Source organism: Sander vitreus, chromosome 21 (assembly GCF_031162955.1).
Source record: "Sander vitreus isolate 19-12246 chromosome 21, sanVit1, whole genome shotgun sequence".
NCBI classification, from domain to species: Eukaryota; Metazoa; Chordata; class Actinopteri; order Perciformes; family Percidae; genus Sander; species Sander vitreus.
Genome location: NC_135875.1, coordinates 20414664 through 20440536, shown reverse-complemented (window position 1 = coordinate 20440536; position 25873 = coordinate 20414664). Strand labels below are relative to the sequence as shown.

The 25873-nt window shown below is 42.4% G+C and overlaps 1 protein-coding gene across 3 annotated transcripts in view; it reads right to left on the bottom strand.

The window, feature by feature from the left end:
* Nucleotides 1-2168: 2168 nt before the first annotated feature.
* Nucleotides 2169-25873, bottom strand: part of pemt (phosphatidylethanolamine N-methyltransferase) — a 75893-nt gene continuing 52188 nt past the window's right edge. Inside the window, exons 5-7 of one of the 3 annotated variants that reach the window (XM_078279439.1) lie at nt 24050-24161; nt 5855-5929; nt 2169-5025 (exon numbers count right to left, since the gene is read on the bottom strand). In XM_078279439.1, the coding sequence (XP_078135565.1) occupies nt 4971-5025; nt 5855-5929; nt 24050-24161 (242 nt within the window). In that variant the 3' untranslated portion in view covers nt 2169-4970. The other 2 variants (XM_078279442.1, XM_078279440.1) reach the window with 2 other exon arrangements.

Below are 25873 nucleotides of genomic sequence, written 5' to 3'. Positions count from 1 at the left end.
ACACGCTGAAAATGGCAAGTTTTGGAGAAAATTTGGATTGTGCAACAAGGCAGGCCTGTCTGGCTCTTTTGGTGAATGATTGTAAAGAATTACAAAGAATATGTTTACGGCATTTACTCTCTAACTGGGACGTTTTGGGAATGATTAGCGGGGATTTGCTATGGACGAAGTACACATTGCGATACACTGGTTAGAGCAAATGTTGTTAACCATGTATCCTGCTAATTTAAATAGCTCACGTTACTGTATTGTGTGAACAGCTACCTTCATTTAATATTTTATGTGGCGTTTTCTTTTGCGGGGTGCAAATGTTCCACCAAAAACAAGTTCCTTCCCGAGGCTTAGCGCCGTCCAAGATGAACAACCCAGAGCAATAAATAAAAAAAATTATCATTTATCACACTCATAATGAGAAAAAGCACTGTCCTAATATTCCTGATTAATTCAATAAAAACATAATTATGCATGATGCTCCCACATCTGCCTGTAAGAGGTACCGTGGGGCAAAAAAGTATTTAGTCAGCCACCAATTGTGCAAGTTCTCCCAATTAAAAAGATGAGAGATGCCTGTAATTTTCATCATAGGTACACTTCAACTATGAGAGACAAAATGAGAAAAAAAATCCAGAAAATCACATTGTAGGATTTTTAATGAATTTATTTGCAAATTATGGTGGAAAATAAGTATTTTGGTCAATAACAAAAGTTCATCTCAATACTTTGTTGTATACCCTTTGTTGGCAGTGACAGAGGTCAAACATTTCTATAAGTCTTCACAAGGTTTTCACACACTGTTGCTGGTATTTTGGCCCATTCCTCCATGCAGATCTCCTCTAGAGCAGTGATGTTTTGGGGCTGTCGCTGGGCAACACAGACTTTCAACTCCCTCCAAAGATTTTATATGGGGTTGAGATCTGGAGACTGGCTAGGCCACTCCAGGACCTTCAAATGCTTCTTACGAAGCCACTCCTTCGTTGCCCGGGCGGTGTGTTTGGGATCATTGTCATGCTGAAAGACCCAGCCACGTTTCATCTTCAATGCCCTTGCTGATGGAAGTAGATGGAAGGAGTTTTTCACTCAAAATCTCACGATACATGGCCCCATTCATTCTTTCCTTTACACGGATCAGTCGTCCTGTTCCCTTTGCAGAAAAACAGCCCCAAAGCATGATGTTTCCACCCCCATGCTTCACAGTAGGTATGGTGTTCTTTGGATGCAACTCAGCATTCTTTCCCCTCCAAACACGGCGAGTTGAGTTTTTACCAAAAAGTTCTATTTTGGTTTCATCTGACCATATGACATTCTCCCAATCCTCTTCTGGATCATCCAAATGCTCTCTAGCAAACTCCAGACGGGCCTGGACATGTACTGGCTTAAGCAGGGGGACACATCTGGCACTGCAGGATTTGAGTCCCTGGCAGAGTAGTGTGTTACTGATGGTAGCCTTTGTTACTTTGGTCCCAGCTCTCTGCAGGTCATTCACTATCTCCCCCCGTGTGGTTCTGAGATTTTTGCTCACCGTTCTTGTGATCATTTTGACCTCACGGGGTGAGATCTTGCGTGGAGCCCCGGATCGAGGGAGATTATTAGTGGTCTTGTATGTCTTCCATTTTCTTATAATTTCTCCCACAGTTGATTTCTTCACACCAAGCTGCTTACCTATTGCAGATTCAGTCTTCCCAGCCTGGTGCAGGTCTACAATTTTGTTTCTGGTGTCCTTTGACAGCTCTTTGGTCTTGGCCATAGTGGAGTTTGGAGTGTGACTGTTTGAGGTTGTGGACAGGTGTCTTTTATACTGATAACAAGTTCAAACAGGTGCCATTAATACAGGTAACGAGTGGAGGACAGAGGAGGAGGACTTAAAGAAGTTACAGGTCTGTGAGAGCCAGAAATGTTGTTTGGTTGTAGGTGACCAAATACTTATTTTCCCGAGGAATTTGCAAATAAATTCATTAAAAATCCTACAATGTGATTTTCTGGATTTTGTTTTCTCATTTTGTCTCTCATAGTTGAAGTGTACCTATGATGAAAATAACAGGCCTCTCTCATCTTTTTAAGTGGGAGAACTTGCACAATTGGTGGCTGACTAAATATTTTTTTACCCCACTGTACATGTGCATGAGTGCTGCTTTAAGTGCATAAATTAGAAGCTGTGAGACACAAAGAGAGACCCGGACTTAATCTTTTATTACATACAGTATCCCATCAAGTACATCACCAGGCAATGTGTATTGTTCAGTATGGAATGGTTTGCATAGGTACAGTATAAAGCTTTTATTGGTATAGCTCCTCTGACATTTAAAAGGGTTCAATATTTACATGAAAAATTGCATATAACACTGAATAATGGCTACAACATGGGCAGTGTTGAAGGCTATTCTAGATTGGTGCTGGTTTTGTATAGGAAAAAATGGAATTTAATGTTTCTCTGAACATGACTCTCAACTCTTATTAATTTATTCGTTCTGCTTTGACGGACGTAATAAAAAATTCACTAATCCAAGATGAATTTTTATGAGAGTTAATAAGAAAATGAATTGAGAACTTGTGGCAGTGATGAACTAGTGAACAAACATCTTTCAGTCTTTGCTAATATCTTCACATGTCAAGAGTAGCACAGTGTTGGCAAAGTAATGCATCTGGAGAGGAACCCAAATAACACAAGGAATGTTATTTACATTACTGAGGTCATTAAAGCCGTGGTAGGTAGTTTATTTTTCGCATCACTGGGCAGAAGTTCCATAATATTCCTCAGCATTATTGCAATTCAAGTGTTCTGAGAGAAAACTAGACTTCTGCACCTCCTCCTTGGCTCTGTATTTAGGCTTTAAGAAATCTGGTCAGTTTGGCCAATCACAGGTCATTTAGAGAGAAAGAGCGTACCTATTGGATGTTCTCCCAATGCAGATGCACGTGCATGTTCCTTTACATTAGCCAAGGCTCAGGGCTGCAGCAAATTTGAAGGCTTAACTAATTAACTCAGAAACAACAGACTTTATGGTAAACAATCTATATATAGTACAAAAAGGAATGACATTGTGTCAAAATGTCCAGTTTATTGTCCAGTAAGTGGACATTTGCTGTGAACACATTTGGGTGAGCTGGTCTGCAAGGGTTAGCCTTTAGCCTAGCTCGAATAAGGGCTCAGTTTGGTTTCCTCTAACACAGCCTCTGTCATCTCCTTGCTTGGATGGCAGCATTAGCCTGCTACAAGGACTAGAAGGCCGAACTAGTGGCACCGCCTAGTGCTGCCATCCGAACGAGGACACGCCAGTGACGAGCTAGCTAGTAATTTAGCCTTCTGATAAACATAGCTCACGGCTGCAGCTCATTAAAGTTCATGTTTATGTAGCTAGCTAAAGTGTTGAATCACAGTATGTCATCTCATCTCATCTTTTTTTTTTAAATCTACACCTTGCAGCTTTGATGTAATATCACTTTTTCACAGCAGACTTGTTAAACACAGGTGTAATGTTATTTTAATATTATTATGACTTCATTCCATTTTGGTGTGTCAGGTGCAGGGTGCTGCTACTGTATTGTGCGTCGTGTCCAGTGACAATAACAGGAATAGATATGCATTTGAAAAGTAGGCTTTGTATATAGCACCTTAGTTAAGGTAGATAGGTTCCTATTTCTCTGTTGCAGATCTTTTTCATGATTTAGTTGGTGGTGGTGGGCGTGTTTTTATTGTACACACAGTAGAAATCTAACCAAGTACAGTTTTAAAGGACTAATTACCTTATTTTTTCGCTTTTCTTGCCAAGAGTTTAATGAGAAGATTGATATCACTCTTGTTAGGGGTGGGGGGGGGGGGGAAATAGACGGGAAGGCGAGTTGTTCTCCACACAGCATTCAGGAAGCCCCCCGCTGCAAATTCAGACCGAGCAAAAGTGTTAATCGCTGTGTATATGAGACCACACTGCATGCCGTAAAGAATACAGAATTAAAGCGTGTTGTCAAAGTGCTTTAGCCCCGCTACAAGCTGCCTTCATATGTGTTTAACCCATTCTCATTCTCAACCCGTCAAATACGGATGCTTAGTCAGGATGCTTTGGCGTCATGGTCTAGTGCATTTGAACCAGTCCATCTGCCCTGTATAAACGAGCGCAAGCTACAGATCAGAAATGGGCAACAGGAGAGTCTAAAGCTGCCTACACATGATCTGTGGTAAAACCGCAGTAGGGTGCCTAGCAGAAAGGCACAGCGAGGCACATAGGAAAACAATGGAACGGCCTTATGAAGTGGCTTTATGATGAATCATTACAATATGCCAGTATTTGAGTGCATTACCTCTTACACTAAGAATTATGGCAAATGAGCTAACATTAAATGTTTAAAATCTCTGTAAATGTGAGTAGATGTATGTGTAAATGCAAAACTAATATATATGTTTTTCATTTACATCCCTAATGCTAGTTGAGTCTAACACATTTAAAAGATAATGGCAGTAAATCAATCTGTTTATTTTAATTATGGCTTATTACATATGTCAAGTAGTCAGAGTGAGAAACAAAAATCATGTATAGAAATAAAAAATGTTGACGCAACAAGATGCACAGATAATCGTTTTATCATCGCATCATAGCCCTCTGAATCGGAATCAAATCGAATCGTTAGGTGCCTAGAGATTCCCACCCCTAACTCTCTTGTCCAGTGATATCAATGTTCTCAATGTTGTTGATTCTCAACAAGAAGGAAAATGAGAAGGTTTCTCAGAATATCAAACTATTATACCATGTGGTCCAAGATTCATGTAGCGTCCACATTCATGAGATGAGCATAAAACCAAATCAAAAATGGAACACTTGCAGCTGCAGTGTGAACGTATGAACGTTTGTATCCACACTGGTGGAGGATTAATGGCAACCCTGTTGGTAAGTCTGTCTGTGGTTCAGTTTGTCTGTCTTTGTGGTAGGACGGGAATCCTCAGCCAAACCAGGAGCAGGAAACGCCGGGGCGGGAGGTGTTTATTCATGCTTGCGGCGCTGACTCCTCTCCTGATAGATCTGCTCAGTGAATGGTCTGTAAATACAGCAGAACAAACATATCATGGGACAATAAATCAGAGAATTGGAACGCCGTACCACTCTGTGCCAGGGACCGCATGTTCGATGAACCGCGAAGAAGCCTAAACGTATATGTGTCAATGATAGAAAGATGCCTTGTGTGTCCACATGTGCACTCTGTTGCACATGAATGCACACAGTTTGTGAAATAACATCCCTAATAGGTGAGAAACAAGCCAGGGATTAGAGCTGCTGTTAGACTGTTGTCAGGGGGCCCACATTTCTTTAGCGCTCTATTGACAGCAGACCAGTGTGCAGGAGATTGAAGTATGTAGGCTAGTAGGATGTAGGAATATTGTATCATGACTGTACTGTGAAGCCTGTAGTATCTTTTTTATTTTCTATCTTTTTAATCACTTCTTAAACACACCCTTATAACTTTTAAAAGTAGTTAATGAACCATTGTAGCTTCTCTGCACTACAACGTTTGACTTTTTTTTTCTTCAGGATTCAACATTATTTCATTCAATAGTTCAATAGAGTTTAATTAAAATGGGAAAAAGCTCTCAGAGTTAATGAGCTTGCTAGTCAGCTACACTCTTTCTATGTTTAATACAGTACCAACATCCAACATTGTAACCAGAGCTGGGCGATATGGAGAAGATCAAATACCCAATATTTTTGACCAAATACATCAATATCGATATTGCGGCGATATTATAGGGTTGACTATTGATACTTTGACAAAATATAGTTTTTCTTAAGGAAAAGCACAATAGGACCCTTTTAACTAAATGTTTTTTTATTGACAAATGTGAACAGGGCTTAAACAAAGAAAGACTTACCCCTCAAATCGTATCGCCACCTTGTAAGACACGGCTACTATGGCAGTCAGGACGAGACCAACCGGACTAGCACCGCTGGAGACGGAGAGGGAGAGAAGAAAGAGCGAGTCAGATGGATTAGGTAACATATTGTGTGTACAACACGTATGTGCTATGCGAATCGCTTCACAGCGAAGTACATTTTGAGGCCTGTTAATATGTCGTAAACTTATGTGAAGTGTGTAATGATAGGGAGCAAGAGAGGTAGAGTAGTACATAAAGAGAGCGACAGAACAAAGACGGCAGAACTTGAGAGTGAATTAAAAATCATTCTCTTTGTGTTTACCCAAATACATTTTCACCACACTTTCAAACTATACCAACAAAAAAAACAGCTGGATTAAAGCAAACAATTTGCTCCCTGAATGCCAGAGAAGAAGTGAAACTGGAATGAAACAGGCCTCAAGTGAGAAATAAAAAATAAAAAAGAAAGTAAAAAAAGACCCTTCAAAAAGTTTTTTACCCTGTAGTTCATCCTGGTGGAGAAAAAAAACACACAACACAATGACCTACATATACTATACCTGATCAGAAAATGGCACAGTGACACAGATTTAAATTACATCACAAATCACGTGTGGAACACATAATGGTGGTAATGCAGTGGGCATAATTAACTACAAAAGCTGTGATTGCTGGGCTAAAAGCCGGATCGTGTGGATCAGAAGTGTGAGTAACAAAAGGCTATTATCTCAAAGCACTGTAGACACATACAGTGCCTTAAACATGGCACATTAATTATATCATTCTTTACCAAACCACATATTGAAGCTGACCATTGTCAACCTGTGATTAAGAAAAAGAAAGAAGCATAATCCTGACAATCAGGCTGGATAATGTGACTGGCTAATGAGGCTTATACTACTAAATATAAATATAAATGCTACTAAAATATGTAGGCAAAGGCATCACCACAAGCAATATTATTCGGTAACACTTTACTTGAAGGTATCGACATAATCGTGACATGACATTGTCATAACTATGACATGACACTGTCATGAATTGTCATAAACGTTATAAACAAGTCATAAACGTTTATGACTTCTGTCATTAAGTGTCATTCTGTTTTTGTCATGACAAGTTGACATTGTTTGGGTTGTCGTGATTATGACAACTTGACATTAATCAAAGTGACATTACCAGAAGTTGTCTTGGTCATGACAAGTTGACATTACATTTGTTTGGGATGTCTTTGTAATGACAACTTGACATTAACCAGGATGACATTACCAGAAGATGTATTTGTCATGACAACTTGACATTACATTTCTTTCGAGTGTCCTTATTAAGACAACTTGACATTAAACAGGATGACATTATGCCAAGTTGTCATGACATGATTTTTTTACTAACCCTAAGTATTTGTATTGCCAAAACTTAACTTGTTCCGTCTCACATTTACTACGTGTTAAAAACTGTGTTACGTTAAATAGAACGGTAAAGGGGAACTATGCAGTTTTGTTTTGCTTAATGTACCTTAACTGAACAGCTTCGGAGTCATTGGAATGGTTATATGACTTTTTTCGGGTTGAATGGTGGTCGTCTCGCTTCCCCCTAGCGCCTGTGAGCGGAAAAACCACCCTTGCAACTTTGGGCCGGCGAGCCGCTGGCCTCGGCGTCAGGAAGTATTGCGTGATATCACGTCTCGCGAGGTAATGAATTGCTTCATGACACTGCACACATACACGCCGCTACACGCCCCCATCCAGGAACCGGCTTATCACACTATCGTCATGGCTGAGCTGGCAAAAAAGAAGCAGAAAGCTAGGAAAGCATTGTCGGAGGAACAGAGAAAGATGAAACGGCAGACTGACCGAGCGAGGAGTCAGACACAAGTAAACATCGGACCTGCGTTTTCAGAATGGCGAGAATTGAGACAAACAGAAGCCTGCTAATCCGATGCTGACCTGGCGTTCTTGCTGTCGCACTTGTAAGTATCTTTGATCAGAAACTTTATCTGCTTCAGAGTTTCTTGTAAGCTTGATGTTGGCAAACGCAAGTTGCTTCAGCTCCGACAGCGTTCTAAGGCCATTGTAGGAAAAAATAATAATGTTACGGACCCGGGAGAGAAGGGTAATATTTCGAGAAAAACCTCAGTGGACATGGCTCTGTGCGTTCGCCACTTCTTTGAAAACAAATGCACATGACCAGAGGGAGAAGATGGGAGGGGGGAGAGTCGCCAACGAGTTTTTGCGACAGCGTTGCTGTTCCGAAGCTGTAAGGGGAGCTCTATAGAGAAACCTGTGAGCAAAAAGCGAAAAAACAGCGAAGAAATTGCCAAAACGGCATAGCGCCCCTTTAAACCACCGCTGTACGGAAGTAAATAAACAGTAGTATTTGTTGTTTTAGGAGTTTTTGGAAATCAACTTATAATGCCGTTTAGGTATTTTGTATTGATATCATAGAAATACTTTATGTTCACAGTTGGAATACAGGCAATATTTTGCTTTTATCCCTGCATAACCATAAACCAGGTCAGGACGTGGGAAGTGATGAAAGGTTTGACACAACCTGGGATTTCCAAAAATTACTTCTTTCAATTTTTTTAACTGCCTTTGACCTTTTTGAAGATCACGGGAGCCACGGAAAATGGGACTGCACCATGGGCCCACACTGGGAACTTTCTGTTCAGAGATTTAAAAGCGGAGGTCAGTACTTTTTCTTAGAATTTCTTACTTTCAGCTCGAGAAAGAAGTCCTTGATTTTTGTTTCTGACACCAAATCTGACATTTGTATTTGTGATCTTTGAAACATTATCAGGGATTTCATATTTGGCCAGCTTTTACATTTCACCCCTAAAAGACATATGATGAATGTCCCTTTAACACAACTATTGTGTACTTTTCCATAGGTTACTGTGCTGGAACAACTAATGTGACTCCAAACTGCGAACAGATAGTTGATATCTTGAACAATGATGTCCTAGGTCATGTGACAACACGCCATTTTAAGCCCTTTAATATGGGGAACCTTTTGACACTCCTCCTAAAGGACTCAACAGATCCTTCTCAAATTGGGTCAACAGCATGTAAAGACCTTCACAATGCCAAATTGCAAAGCTTCGTGTTTTCGTGGAATGGTGTTACCATTGCGAGGCAGGCAATTTGCATGTTTGCAGTCTTATTCATCACTTTAGGGATGTTCCATCCAACACATCTATTTCTTTAGATTCATGTACATTTAAGTTTTACGTACAGTAACAAACAAAATTGTTGAGTTTAAACATCTCTTGTGACTTCAGATTTCTGTCTCAGTTCACTAACAACTGCTGTTACAATCAAGTCACGGTTTTCGTAATCTTTAAATCTGACACAAAACACTGGCTTCAGAGAGGTCCTCTGACACATCGATGAGTCAGTGGGCCTTATGTGTTAGGCTCTATTTACCACTGACCCATATTTCAACTTGTCCTAATTACAAATTATAGCCAAAACTGGTCAGACTGTCAGCTAACTTGTTTGTGCCAAACTGGTACGTAATCCACATTTATCAAACACAGCCTGAGCTAGAATTGAATGTCAGTTTTCTTTCTTCTTTTTGTATATTGGCCTTTCAGTTTCCTTTTTTCTCCCCACTGCTTCATGATTTGTTATATGATTATATGATCCCCAGAGAGAAGAGCTGTTGGTTTGGTGTAATTTACTGAGCATCTGAATAAATGAAGGCTGCTATAAGGATTATATTATTTTCCATTTTCCGCATCTGTCTAATTCGCACAGGCCTGTGAGTCTCAGTTTGCATGCTGTTGTCTGAATATGCATCTTTGCACATGACTATGCATCATGTGTTTCCATATGTTCTGTCTGTATGAATCAGGCTGCAGATGCTCATATGCTGGCAGCGTGGAAATTAAGTACTTGGACAAGCACATGTCCTTGTCCATGGGACAAAAAAAATCTGTATTAATTTGCTCAATCACTCAGTTTTTCATAAGACAGGGAAACAGTATGTGCTGATGCCCATTGTGCCAAAAGTTAGTGCCCTACTTGATTAAGAATAAATTTACCGTAAGTATGCAAATTTACACCTTCACAGAAATTGCTACATAACAAATGGACAGGAAGTAACTAACATATAGCACCGTTGGAAACTGAACGCATTTGAATGCACAACATGCACACTGAAGGTGGGACCTTCATTATATGGCCTGCAGGAATATGTAGGTCAGATGCTCATGTTGTCGTGATGTTGTTTTCTTGTGGTTATATAGTTCTCAATCTTGGAGGAGTGCATGCCTGCTCATTCAGGTCATACATGTTCCTGCAAACACACAAGCATTTACAAATCCAGGTACAGGTAGGAGGTGATTTTCAACCCTACTTTCCACCACTCTGTCTCACTCAGTTCCTTCTCCTTCCTCCTCTGGTTCTCTTTGTTCCCAGTTTAAAACCTGCTTCCCTTTTCCCTCCAAAACCAAATCACTCAATTGATCCCAGCCTCTCCTTGTTGGAAGAGGAAGTCCATATAAGGCTCGGGGGTGGAGCCAACGGGCCGCAAGATACCTTCCTTCAATTACCACTCCCCTGACCTCTCCCTGCAATCTACCCCCCAGCTCCGACCCGGAGGGAAGTGCGGTCCAGCTCCCTAGAGCATCCCGCCTGGATAGGGCATCGGCATTTCCATGGGCTCTCCCATACCTGTGAAAGAGAAAGCAAAGGGCTGTAAAGACAGGAACCAGCGAGTGACCCGAGCATTACTGTGACATCTAAACCAGTAGAGCATGGTCTGTAACGAGGGTGAAGTGCCGTCCCAGCAAGTAATATTTCAGCTTCTCCAGGGCCCACTTGATTGCAAGACATTCTTTCTCCACTGTGGAATATTTTTGTTCTCGTGGCAACAGCTTCCGGCTGATGTACAAGATTGGGTGTTCCTCACCTTCTTGCAGCTGTGATGGGACAGCACCGACCCCAGTTTCAGATGCAGCAGTCTGTACCACCAGTGGTTTGGAGAAGTCTAGGGACACCAGTATGGGTCCACAGCGCTCCCTTTGGGTCCTGAAAGGCTTTCTCAGTCTCCTCGGTCCACACCACCTGGTTTGGCCGGCAGCTCCTGGTCAGATCTGTTAAGGGGCCGGCTAGAGAAGCAATGTGGGGAATGAATCTACGATAGTAGCTGGCCAACCCACAAACGTGCGTACCTGCTTCTTCGTGAGGGGGCAGGGCCAGTCCCGAATCTCCTCCACTTTCTTCACCTGGGGTTTGACACACCCCCTCCCGATCGTGTAACCCAGGTACTCAGACCGAGCCGACATTTTGTGGGGTTAGCTATAAGCCCGGCCTCCCGTAAGGCCTGCAGAACCGAGCTCACCTGGTGCAGATGGGTCTCCCACTCACTTCCATGGATGACGATATCGTCGAGGTAAGCCGCCGCATACTCCTGATGGGGACGGAGAACTCGGTCCATCAATCTCTGGAAGGTAGCTGGGACCCCATGTAACCCAAAGGGCAGTTTCTTGTAGTGGAAAAGCCCTTTAGGGGTGGCAAACGCCGTGTTCTCCTGCACCTCGAGAGCTAAAGGCACCTGCCAATAGCCTTTTATGAGGTCAAGCGTGCTGATAAAGCAGGCGGTCCCTAGCCTCTCAATTAGTTCGTCAATTCGGGGCATGGGGTAGGCGTCAAATTTGGAGATTTCATTAAACTTTCAAAAGTATAGAGTACATCACGTGCATTCCATTTCTTCAACAAATTCACATGGTATATTTTAGTCAAATGTCTACGTCCCGGCTGTCTGACCTTATAGTTAACATCACCCATCTTTTCAAGCACTTCATACGGTCCATTCCATCTAGCCAAAAACTTACATTCTGAGGTGGGGATCAATACCAACACTTTGTCTCCTGGCTGGAAGTCTCTTGGTTCTGCTCCTCTGTTGTACACCCGAGATTGGGCCTCCTGGGCCTCCCGCATATGTTCCTGTACATGGGGCCACAGGGTTGCCATACGGCCTCTCATGTCTTTCACGTGTTCCACCATGGTTCGATGGGGCGATGGTTGCTGTTCCAAAGCCTCTTTCGCCACGTCCAGCAGTCCTTGGGGTCGTCTCCCATACTTCCCGGATCGAGAACATCAGGTAAGGTAGTAGCTGGTTCCAATTCCTTCCGTCCACCTCCATTACCTTCTTTAGCATCTGCTTCAGCGTTTGATTAAATCTTTCAACCAAACTGTCTGTCTGTGGGTGATACACTGAGGTACGCAACTGGGTTATCTTCATTAGTTTGAGGGGATCCTTCATAATTTGGGACATGAATGGGGTTCCCTAGTCAGTTAATATTTCATCAGGGATTCCCACTCAGGAAAACAGCATAACCAACTCACGTGCAATTCCCTTGGTAGCCATGGTGCGCAGGGGAATAGCCTCTGGGTACCTGGTGGCATAATCCAGAATCACCAGGATATATTGGTGTCCTCGGTTGCTCTTGGGACTGAAATGATAGGTAGGGGAACCAAGGGACTGCGAAAATGTGGCTTTGGCGCCACTAGCTGACACTCTGGGCAACTGTGGCAGTACTCTTCCACTGCTCTCTTCACCCCCGGCCAGTAGAATCAGCTTTTGATCCGGTATAGGATCTTCTCTACCCCTAGATGAGCCCCAAGAAGGTGGGAGTGTGCCAACTGCAAGACATGTTGTACAAAGGGATGGGGCACCAATAACAACTCCACACATTCATCATTCTTCTTCACAACCTGATACAACAATTTCTTCCTTATCGAAAAGTGGGGTAGGTTATATGTCTTACCCCCTCCATGGGTTTACGTCCACCACGGTCACCTGCTGGAGCGCATGGGCCAGGTTAGCCAATTGGGCCGTGCCGAACCGGCCCGCTAGAGAGGCAGGCTCTGGCTCCACCTCCTGGTCCATCAGAAACATGTCGTTGAGACTCACCTCCTCTTCCTCCTGACTCCCCCCTTCGCCCAATTCACCCTCCAAGGGGGTTCCTGTTGACACTTCCTGGAACCCGCACATCCGGGCCTTCGCCTTTCTGGAGTCTGTCCCACCCCTCCGGCTTGCTCTCTTCTGGTTTCCTCAATTTTCTACATCCCCAGACATACTGGCCCATAGTGGGTGGAACATAGGGCAATCCCTCCCAATGAGGACCAGCACGGGCAGATTCGGGACGACTCCCACTGGCACCATATTCTGTCCCTTTGTGGTCTGTAGGTGGAGTAGTGTGGTAGGGTAGTCTTTGGTCTCACCGTGTATGCACGTGATGGGTAGGCCTGCACGATTCGGGGGAAAATATGAATCATGATTTTTTTTAGCTTAGAATTGATATCACGATTCTCTGCCACGATTTTTTCTCACGAAGTGTAATGTGTATTGCACACATGAACCATGACAAAACAAAACTAATTGGCAGTACCAAACATCGATTGTTTTTGGCACCTATAGCACATTGATCATCACCACGAGCCTGTAAACACAGAGGCTTCAATGAAGAGAAGGGAGCGCACTGCAGCACTTTAAAACCTATTTTATACAGTCCATGTTTAAAACTCACAGAAGAAAGTAGTAGCGTTAGTAAAATTAAATGAGAATCAAAGTCATGAATCCCAAAAAAAATGGAAGTTATTTAAAAATTAAATCGTGAACAGGGTGAATCGAGATCGCGATTTTATAACGATTAATCGTGCAGGCCTAGTGATGGGCACAGTGCCGGTCAGGGGTAAGGACTGGGCGAATTCAGGTCTGATCAGGGTCGCCATACTCCCTGAGTCCAAAAGTGCCATGGTGTCCTTTCCGTTGGCTCTTACCGGGGTGACAGGGAAAGGGCCACTCTCCGCAGCCCAGCACGTCATCAGCAAGTTGCAGGGACGTCCGACGGCCACTTCATTGGCTGAGGCCGTAGGCATTGGGACATCGCGGTTTGTGGTGCTGTGGCATCATACGTCCAATCGTGGAATCTTTGTGCCCTGCTTATCAGATTAAATCCATAATGGCGCAGGATTTCTTTCTTCAGCACCTCCAGCGTTTGTCGCCTGGTCAGCAGTCAGATCCTGATATGTCCTTTGTGCAGAGCCTGACAGGAATGGGGCTAGCAGGCTGGCCCATTGCTCATGGGGCCATTTCTCCCTAGCTGCTGTTCTCTCAAAGGCTTGGAGGTAAGCCTCAATATCATCTTTTTCAGTCAGTTTTAATATAAACAGGCTCGGTTTGGGACGTGAGACAGTGGGGCCGACAACCCCTCCGGCCTGGGCGGCGGTCAGCTGGCTGAGTTCATTATAGCATGTCCAATTGGATCCACTCAGTTATATTGATACACAAACCTGAAAATCATCACCATCTGGCTCAGCGACTCTCTATTATCATGAAACAAGTGTACCAATGAAGAACTCTGTTGAGCGGGGATTTAGATAAATAGACCTAACGGAGAGGGGTATTCAACTAGGAGTCAATGCATCAAATCTGGAGTTCCACAGGGAAGGATATTAGGTCCGCTGCCGTTTTGGCTCTGGGTGTGGTTTGTCCAGCACTTTGGTCAGAACTAAAATATCTTAACAAATTTGAAGAGAATTGCCATACATATATAAAAACATATTGTTCCCAAAAGGATGAATCTTAATGGCTATGGTAATCCATCGCCACAATGATGTTATTATTTTAGTTTTTAGTAAAATGTTTAAACAACTTTTGGATGGATTGTCATAAATTTGTTACAGATCTTCAAGGCCCCCAGAAAATGAATTCTAATAACTTCTTTGATTGACTTTTTATCTATTGCCACCATCACCTCAAAGATTTAGTTTTTTTGAGCTGCAAAACTTATGATATTACCATCATTCTCAGCTGTAATTTGATTTAGTGCCAATTAACAAAAGTTAGCAATGCTATCATGCTAAACTAAAATGGTGAACATAGTAAATTTCATTACCTACAAAACATCAGCAAGTTAACATTGTCATTATAAGTGTTACCATGTTGTCCTGAACATAGTTTTGCCTAATCACTACTGTGTGGCTGCAAACTCTTCTTGTTATCATAATTTGAGAACAATTTGGAGTCTGCTTGTGCTGACCTTCATTGTCAAAATTGACGGTCACAGACAACAAGAATCAAACAATCAATTGTAAACAAATTAAACTGAATGTTTTTGTGACAAATGTGAACAGGGCCTGAGACAAGATTTCCCCATTGAATCTAATCACAGTACCTTACAATACCTTGTAAGCATATGGCAGAGCAAATAGTCCGGCAGAACAAGTAACTCACTGCTGATTTTTGATTACAATTTGCTTGGAATCATTCATTTAGAAAAGAGTATAGTTTAGAATGATAACATGATCAGATTATATAATCTTGATAGGGTTCCAAAAAAAAATCAATAAATCATAGAACAGCACTAGTCCTTATTGAATAATCCAAAAATGATTGCATTGTTTGGAGGAATTGAGAAACAGATGTCTGACCCATTTTAGCGTTGTGTTACATAAACAATAACACCTTTTACTATTATGATACACGTGGCACTAGTTATGACTTCTAAAGCCGCTATTTGTCTGCAGGAGGAGGCCTTTTGCCCACCCCCTAAAGGTCCTGATCGGAGGGTAGTACTTTCTGAAAATACAGTAACCTTCGGGCGGGGTTTGCAGGGATGGAACATCGCTGATTGGTCAAACACACGCAGTGTGGCTGCTTCAACTTGCCGACTGCTTCATTCACTAAACAGCAAAGTACTCATATCAATGTATGACCATTTTAGGACGAAGGGAGAATATTTCTCTGTGTTAACTTTAAAAGTAAATTTAGGCTTTGTTTTTGGCTTCCTGACTAAAAAAGGCAAAGAGAAAGTGACAGATATTCGCGAGCCAGCGGCCACACTGAACTGCCAACTGCAGACTTGTGTCTCAGGCGAGAGAGAGAAAGCCAGCAGTGCTGTGAATGAGAAAAATAAAACCTTGTTTTCTGATGGTTTATTAGCGGTTCAATCTAAAGCACAGTGAGACTAAATCTATGTTTTGGGGTATTTTTTACAAGTGGTTTTTAGATGAAATGGGCAGGCACACTGAACTGCAGGCTGCAGAGTGTGTTTAACCTGCGACCACCAGCAGCCCTGTCCATCTATGTTGCTTTATACATCAGGTCCATAAATATTGGGACATCGACACAATTCTAATCTTTTTGGCTCTATACACCACCACAATGGAGTTGAAATGAAACGAACAAGATGTGCTTTAACTGCAGACTTTCAGCTTTAATTTGAGGTATTTACATCCAAATCAGGTGAACGGTGTAGGAATTACAACAGTTTGTATATGTGCCTCCCACTTTTTAAGGGACCAAAAGTAATGGGACAGATTAACAATCATAAATCAAACTTTCACTTTTTAATACTTGGTTGCAAATCCTTTGCATTCAATTACAGCCTGAAGTCTGGAAGGCATAGACATCACCAGACGCTGGGTTTCATCCCTGGTGATGCTCTGCCAGGCCTCTACTGCAACTGTCTTCAGTTCCTGCTTGTTCTTGGGGCATTTTCCCTTCAGTTTTGTCTTCAGCAAGTGAAATGCATGCTCAATCGGATTCAGGTCAGGTGATTGACTTGGCCATTGCATAACATTCCACTTCTTTCCCTTAAAAAACTCTTTGGTTGCTTTCGCAGTATGCTTGGGTCATTGTCCATCTGCACTGTGAGCGCCGTCCAATGAGTTCTGAAGCATTTGGCTGAATATGAGCAGATAATATTGCCCGAAACACTTCAGAATTCATCCTGCTGCTTTTGTCAGCAGTCACATCATCAATAAATACAAGAGAACCAGTTCCATTGGCAGCCATACATGCCCACGCCATGACACTACCACCACCATACTTCACTGATGAGGTGGTATGCTTTGGATCATGAGCAGTTCCTTTCCTTCTCCATACTCTTCTCTTCCCATCACTCTGGTACAAGTTGATCTTTGTCTCATCTGTCCATAGGATGTTGTTCCAGAAATGTGAAGGCTTTTTTAGATGTTGTTTGGCAAACTCTAATCTGGCCTTCCTGTTTTTTGAGGCTCACCAATGGTTTACATCTTGTAGTGAACCCTCTGTATTCACTCTGGTGAAGTCTTCTCTTGATTGTTGACTTTGACACACATACACCTACCTCCTGGAGAGTGTTCTTGATCTGGCCAACTGTTGTGAAGGGTGTTTTTCTTCACCAGGAAAGTATTCTTCGGTCATCCACCACAGTTGTTTTCCGTGGTCTTCCGGGTCTTTTGGTGTTGCTGAGCTCACCGGTGCGTTCTTTCTTTTTAAGAATGTTCCAAACAGTTGATTTGGCCACACCTAATGTTTTTGCTATCTCTCTGATGGGTTTGTTTAGATTTTTCAGCCTAATGATGGCTTGCTTCACTGATAGTGACAGCTCTTTGGATCTCATATTGAGAGTTGACAGCAACAGATTCCAAATGCAAATAGCACACTTGAAATGAACTCTGGACCTTTTATCTGCTCCTTGTAAATGGGATAATGAGGGAATAACACACACCTGGCCATGGAACAGCTGAGCAGCCAATTGTCCCATTACTTTTGGTCCCTTAAAAGTGGGAGGCACATATACAAACTGTTGTAATTCCTACACCGTTCACCTGATTTGGATGTAAATACCCTCAAATTAAAGCTGAAAGTCTGCAGTTAAAGCACATCTTGTTCGTTTCATTTCAACTCCATTGTGGTGGTGTATAGAGCCAAAAAGATTAGAATTGTGTCGATGTCCCAATATTTATGGACCTGACTGTAACAGAAAAAGAATTTGCCTAATCTTCACAAGTCTTTACCGCTATAGAAACACAGACAACATGGGCTGAAGAACCCTTCCAATTCCTTAAAAAACAATTCTGGGGAAGGTTAGAACCTTGGGTTGAAAAGCGCCTTAAATTGCAATGTGTGCATTGCTTTTTATCCCCATTACCATCTTTTATAAGCTTGCAGTGCACGACTTTGGACTAAAACTGGATTACTAACATGGATCCAATTTCATACTCTCCTCATACCTCCCACATAAATACTTCCTCATTGACAAGCAGCAGACAGGTTGCATGTGCTTTATGCCGACCTTACACCAAGCGACTTTTCAAGCGATTCCATTGTCGCAGACTATTTTCCATTATCGAAATAAAATCCTGAGAGTCTTGCGAGAGTTCCCGTCGTCTCAATCGTTTGGTGTAAGGTGGTCATAAAACTCAGTCTGAGTCAGTCTTTTTCCTGTCTCGACATTCTGACAAAATGAAACGTGTTTGATATTATCGTAAGTTTTAAGTCTTGGTAGTGAAGTTAAATCACGTGAACATTGTCAACAACCCATGGGCGTGCTCCCTCCAGCACCAAACAGGAAGCAGCAAACGGCTAGAGCCAGTGTTGTTTATTGTTGCTATGGCGTCGCGCAAAGCTAAACATAAAGAGGGAAAGTTGCCGATTCTCAACCCTTCTGAGGAGTGTCATCCATCGGAAGTTTTACCGGTAGATAAACGTGGACCTCCAGGTACTGCCGCCATTCATCTGCATGTACGGCAGACCAGAAAATCTGCAAACTTTCCCTTAAGTTACCAGCTAATGCTAGCTGTAGCTGGCTAGCTTGGTTACATTTTTCAAAATGAATCTAGTTGTAGTCTTGCAATTTGTCACCCTGCAAGATCTCCAGTCTTTACATATTACCACAGTCTTTAATGTTAGATGTGAGATGGTTGTCTTTAGATGTGAGATGGTGTCAGACTATAGTCTTTTCAAAGTCTGTTCAGAGTCTTCTATGGTATGCATTACGTGCAGAGCGTGCTGTGATTCACTGTTGCCTGTGCTGATAATGATAACTGATCTGCCCTCCGGCAAAGGCGATGCAATCAATAGAGAACCAAAACACACACAGCAATCAGTGTGATGATCACTCAGTGTGTGTGATCTGTGTTAATGAGAGCAATTAAACACTGACCTATTTTTAAGAAAAGGGAGAAGTAAAACTAACCTTGAACCCTATCATACACAAAACACATCCACAGGACAGATGCATCTGTCATCTTTTCTCATTTCATCACTTTAACCTATCCCTGACCGAATGTAGAAAAATGGTGAGGAAAATACCAGCATAATGGAAACCTACCAAATATGTATAACAGTGTCCTTTTTTCTAGTATTTGTGAGATTTAATCGGCAAATCAGTTAATTTACTAATTTTAAGTACTGTATTCAAGCACAGTTTTAAGTTGCTTGTACTTTACAGTACTTTAGTAGTAGTGGTATTTATTTAGATGGATTAATCGATTCCAATATCCCAATTCCACTATATTTATTTGACACCTGAGTTACTTTCCAATTTGCAGTTTTACATACAAAACCTAGACTCTTATATTCTGTTATGACTCAGAGAATTTGAGGACCCAAAAGCAGAGAGCAGGCGAGAGTGGGTCGAGCTGAAGGATTTATTTCACAAAAAACAAAGTACACACAAACAAAAGGAGTCCTTAAAACAAAACTGCAAAACTGCCCAAGGAGGGCGGAGAGGATCCAGGGGAGGTACAAACACAAGTCACCCATGAGGGGTGAAGGGAGGAAAAGAGTCAATGGGGCTTGAGAACTGAAGACGGTGGAACTCGGGGAACTGAGGGCAGTGGGACTCGGGGATCGGGGAACTGAGGGCAGTGGGACTCGGTGATCGAGGGACTGAGGGCAGTGGGACTCGGGGACCCCAGGGCTGCGGGCAGCAGCGAAGACGGAACCCCTCTGGCGGCCGACGGTGAAGGCGATACCCCTTTGGCGGCCGGTGGCGAAGGAGGAATCCCTCTGGATGCTGGTGGCGAAGACGAAACCCATCTGGCGGCCTAGCACAAAGGCAGAACCCCTCTGGCGGCCGGCGGCGAAGGCAGAATCCCTCTGGGGGCCAAGCAAGTCGACAAAGGTAGAGTCCCTCAGGCGGCCGGGTAGGACGTCGAGGACTCTTAGGCGGCCGTCTGCGACGGCGAAACCCCTCTGAAGGCCAGTGGCGGTTAGATCGTTAAAATAGGGCCCTGATGCTTAAACATGTTTGTTGTAATTCTTTACAATCATTCCCCGAAAGAACCAAGCAGGCATGCCAATTTTTTTTCAAACCGAGCCATTTTCAGCGTGTAGCTTGCTAGTTCTATATAATAACAATAGAAAGAAAAGAAAAAACAATAACAATAAAGATCAATAAATAGAAACAATAAAAACAGAGTCAATAAAAAGAGAAAAATAAACATGTAAACAAAGTGCAAATCAATGAGAGCAACGTGCCACATAAATTGCACACTACATTAACAGAACACCGTGATACTATTGCACAACCCATACGGCCTCAAGAAGCATTATTATTTTACATTTTGATTGATGTAGGCACACATTCGTTTTTGAAAAACGAATGTGTGCCTACTGCTGGACGTGACATTTTTAAACGGTTTAGTCTGCATTTGAGGACTCTGTTTTGGTCTGCCGGGTGCGCCAGATCAGATAAAACTCTTTGTGCTTGTATGAGTACAGTATGCTCAAATATTGGCTGAGGGGAGAGTTTTTCAGTCCTTCCCATCACCTTCATGGCAGACTGTACCAGACAAGCAAGTTTAGCCGAGCAGAGAGTTTACCAAATCACGCCGATATGCCGTACCTGAGAATGCTCTCCAACACACCCTGATAAAACAAAAAAACATTACTTTCTGATTCACACCAAACAACCTAATGGCCAATTTATGCTTCTGCGTTAAATCAACGGCGTGGGTACGTGAACCTCTAAAAGAAATGTAATTACATGTCACAGCGACGCAGACCACAACAAGTGTGATTGGTCATCTTGGCTGTGGCTTGGTAGCCTTGTATTTCCCCCTACTCATATCCGGGTTCTCCTTCTCCATAAACAACATTAAATCAAGGAGAGGGTTAACTTTTCCTGCTACAGATTTCCCACCGTGGTCAGAAAGAACAGGGGAGACACAGTGTTTCTCTCACTATGACTCTAGAGTCGGTACTCCCTCTGAAGCTAATCCCTGTCACTCTCTCACTCATTACACTACACACACTCCCCGCACACACACATGCCGACTGTGCAAGTCTCTTAAAGAAAACCGCTAGAACGACGCATACACCAGCGCAAGTATAAACTTCAGTCCACTCACGTAGGCTACGGGGAAAGCTCTGTGTAGAGCTTCCGCAGGAGCAATGATCCCACTTAAGGGTCTTACATAAGAAATGCAGTCTTGGCTGTAAACAAGAGCACAAATAATCAACATGTACTTGACTTGTGACTGAATTCTCCTTCGGTCGATGCACTCTCCACATATACACACTGAGGGATCAGCCACAGCCGAAGAGCAACAGGGTAGGGTAGAGTGGGCAGAGGAGCGATGTGATTTTGCCCAGAGCAGAGAGAGACCTTTTGAAAGCGTTGATGTTGTTGTTGTTGTGTCTCGCTCAAAGATACCGCTCTTTCCCAAAAGCACAGCACATGATAACGGTCCATGATGTAGCTGAAGGGCAGGATTCATCAGGCTGTCAATTTTCTGCTAATGTTATGCAAGTAGGTGAGTTGAAACAGCTAAATAGCTTGCTTATTCTTTTTCCTACACTGCCTGAAGTTATAATTCTTAAGATTTTCATTGCACCAAACCCCAGTTTTGATTCGATTTATGGACAGTCAATGTTCTGTATTTGAATTCAGCAATTAAATCATCTTTATATAGTTTTTCTTGTTACTGTTCCACTTGTACACTATTCCTGTGTGGAATTCATGTCACATACACACAAGGGTTTTACAGGAAATAATGCATGCACATACTGGATGTGAAGCAAAAGACTTCTGACAGTACACTGTAGCATGTATGGAGAGATGTCAGAGCAGGGGGCTGCCTCAGAGAAATGGAATCTTATGGATTATAACTTGAATACGTTCTATGCTGAAAGTCTTAAGGCGCTTTCACACCTATAGTTGGTGCTTAGTGTGTTAAGCCCCCAACAACGTCTTCCAGGCAGTGCTGCCTGGAAGGCACTAGGATTAGGCAATGGTTAGGGTTAAGGTTAGTGTTAAGGTTAGGTTTAAGGTAAGGGTTAGGTGCGATCAAGATGGTCGCTTGTTTATTGGACCGAATATCCAAAACTCGCAGACACTGGTCTCAGAAATAATGGAGCAACACCAAATTTATAACGTCTTGGGTTTTCTGGTTCTGCTTTAGTGTTTCTAATATTTTAGAAGGCGAACAATGTGAGAGACAATGATGTGTTGTCACACAGACGACCAGCGATGTGTGCTCAGAACAGCTTATGGATCTGAAAGTTATCATCGCTTAAATCATATATCTCATATTTCACATCAGCCCAAACAAACCGGACTATCCCACTAAACGCTCCAGGGCTCGTTTTAAAAGGACCCAACGAGGTAGGTGTGAAAGCAACCTTAATGTCATTAAGTCAGAGTGCCTTGGCAGCAGAGTGGTCACAGAGCATGCCATGTAATCGCAAAGTCCGTGGCCGATTGACCTTTGCCATCTTGTTCTTTTAAAACCAAATGTGACGATTTTTGGACAAGATTGTGGAGCTGGGGAGGGTGGAGCTAGGGAGGATGATGAGGCGAAGCAAGTGTCGTGTATGGTTGCAATGGTGCTGTGCTAAGCTAAATGGTAAAGAGGGAAAGTTGACGATTTTCAACCCTCCGGGTCTTGGCGACATTCAGCTGTATGTACGGCAGTAGACAGAAAATCAAAGTCACCAGCTAACGCTAGCACTAGCTAGCTTGGTTGGCAAGGTGGTACCGAACGCTGAAAATTACATTTTAAGGCGACCAAAATGTTACAATCACTTTCATCAAAGTTCACGGCTAACAAGCGTGTGGCTAACTTGCTATTAGCTAATTTTCTATTAGCCGAGCTAGCTTACAAACAAACAAGCTCAAACAAAAGCTGTCTGTAGCATGCGTTCACTTGCAATGATTCTCCTCAGCAGATGATGGACAGAAGACAGGAGGAATGACTGATACTGACTGATGTCTGTGTTCTCCATTCCTTCTAAACTACACTCCGTATTTTGATAATCAGTAATATTACTTATTTTATTGACATTTTAGATTTGTTTCCAGTGAGATATTATTGAGTTATACAGTGACTTTGGTGTTGCAAACATTACTGTTGCTACTCTAGAAACAACATTTAGTTATATTTAAAATATAAATAAATTCTTATCCTGTTCTGAATTTGTTCTTCTTCTTTTTTTTTTATAGAAGCAATTATTTAGTAATGAAAAATAACATATAAGGGTATCAATAAAGACCCAAACCGATAAGAAGCATCAATAAGAGAAGTAGTATTGATAAAATCCAAACGATAGCATGTGAGGGGTTAAACCAAAGGTCTATTTTTTCCCCAGAGCTTTTACTGTTGATCCAGAGGACAACAACAAACAGCAAAGGGACGGAGACTGAAAACAGCAGTTCAGGTTGAGGCAGAGGCTGCTACTGTATCTCAACTCAACAAAAGAGGGGGGGGGGGAGAGAATCATGGAGGTGAGTGGAGGGACACAGAGAGAAGATGGTTTGATCACTCAAAGCTTGCAAGAAGATACACGGCTGAACATGAATTAAATTCAAAGCAGAGAGAAAATGGGGCTAAATTTGTCACAACAAAAAGGACTATAGAGACGTAACTGTGTGTGACGAAAAACAGGGAGCTAATAGCTTTTACTGGCGGCTGGCTCCCTGGAGCGCTTGCCTAGCAACTACGCATGCCGGGCTCCGAGAGATGTGGTCACAGTTGTCATAGAGACGATGCACACGTAAAAGTTTTTAACCTCCCAACCTTCAAGAGGGAAGTGATTTGCAACTCAGAGAAAACTAAATTTTCCATTTGCTGGCTGCAGCTGATTGTCTTCTGCAGGCCCTTCCTTTATTTACAATGCCATTTGACGTATTTTAGCACTTTAACAGCCAGGCGGCGAGTCATTTTCCTTTTACTTGATTTTACTTATGTGTTAACAACTCCTCAGGTAATGGTTAATGACGAACCTGGTAAAAATAACTTGTAAGTTTTTGTATGAGCCAATCTCAGCTACAGACCTCTGCAAAGACATTAGATTCAAAATACACTCTTGTTGACCTCAGATACAGTCGGGAAAGCGACCTCTCCTCCTTTCTAGTCACACACACACACACACACACACACACACACACACACACACACACACACTTACATGAGTGCCAGGCCGAGGTAGTTGGCAGTGCTGCCCCAGTACATTGGGTTCTCTATGATGTTGAAGGGAAAGCCTGTCACCTTCTCATCCATCAGGATGCCAAAGTAATCACCTGGAAAGTCAAAACACACACACACACACACACACACACACACACACACACACACACACACAAAGTGAGTTAATATTTGTTTTTCACAACCACGTCATTTCATAAGTAAAACCTGTCCATTTTATTTATATCATCATCATCTTTTCCTGTTCAGTGATACAGGAGGCTGGAGCACATCCCAGCATGTACTTGGCATGAGCAGGGAACATCTCTGGAGGCGTAACGTTTGTCTCCAGGCACCGGTTTTATCAACTAGTACAGGTCGACAGGGATTCAGAGGCAAACCTGGTGGACTGTTTCACAGTGTTGCCATGGTTAGAACAGATTTTAGACCAGTTGTCATGCTACAATCATTTTTGACATGTTTCTGACAAAACAGCAGACTCTGAAGCCAGACTGAGGATGCGCTGCCAGGGAACACGGCTTTGGCAGCACACAGCCTTGTTAATGCGACAGTGTCTGGCTGCCCCTCCGTCACCTGGCTGCTACTGATGTCAACATATGAGCACATGGACATGACCTAATGGGAAATACTCCAGAGTAAAAGTTGGATTATTGTACCAACACAGAAATAATAATAATTGAACTAAAAATTGAATTCAGAGAAATATACATTATATTATGTATATTCTTTAAGAGGATTTTTAGCAAATTCTTCTTTTTTTTTTTTTTTTTACAGATTATACAAAGTTCAAGTATGCAAATGTACACGTATCTTCAGAACAATTTTTATAAAACAAACAAAGGGTACATATTTTCCCAACTGTACCATGTCCCGCATGTCAGTTAAATGTACATGTTTTAACCCCACCCACGATCTTTCCCTAACCCCTAACAAAATGGTTGTACCCTGCATGTTGAAAAATGACGCCAAATCAGTCCCGACCCAGAGCGTCAAAAAGTGACACCAAGAGAGCCGACTAAGCGTGTAGAAAAATGAAGGCTCCTGACCAAGCGTCGTTTTTTGACCCGCTGGGAGTGAGACTGTGTTGACAAAACAGTGGTTGCACACAAGGCACTTATAAATATGGTCTGTAGGAAAAAGACAGCAAGAAAAACAAACAAGACAAAAAAAATCATCTTCTTGGTAAATTGCCTTTAAAGGTGCCCTGCCACACGTATTTCATTACTTTGTGGTAATGTCTGAAGATCTACCATGGACTCTGTAACACTTTTTTGTGGAAAAATTGCCTTGGTTACCTTGTTTCAAGCCATTCTAGCATGGTATAGAAGACTCAGCTCGATTTGTGCCAGTTCTCATTAATATTCAATGAGCTAACTCTCTGCTTGACTCTGACTGGCTAACAGCAAGCCAATGAGAGCCTGGCTATCAGCATCCTTTACCCAGCGCAACTGGGCAAGCTCATGAGGACTCCCTCGAAAACGAGAGGCTTCATCTGAAGGGGTTATCCTCCTAACAATAAATAGTAATGAGCTCAGGCAACACCACGTCAGACTGTTACTTTTGTAATTGGCCTGATTTCTCCGCTTATTTCTTTTCAGTGGCTAGAGCTGACAGAGGAGGTAGCAGTTCATTTTCACATTCACGACATAACACAAACACATATGGACCTAACATATTTAAAAAAATACAAGTAAAAATGGTTTTGTGTGGCAGGGCACCTTTAAGAGCTACAGTTAAAAAGCAAAGTAGTATATATATATATATATATATATATATATATATATAAGTTTAAAAATAGGACACAAAG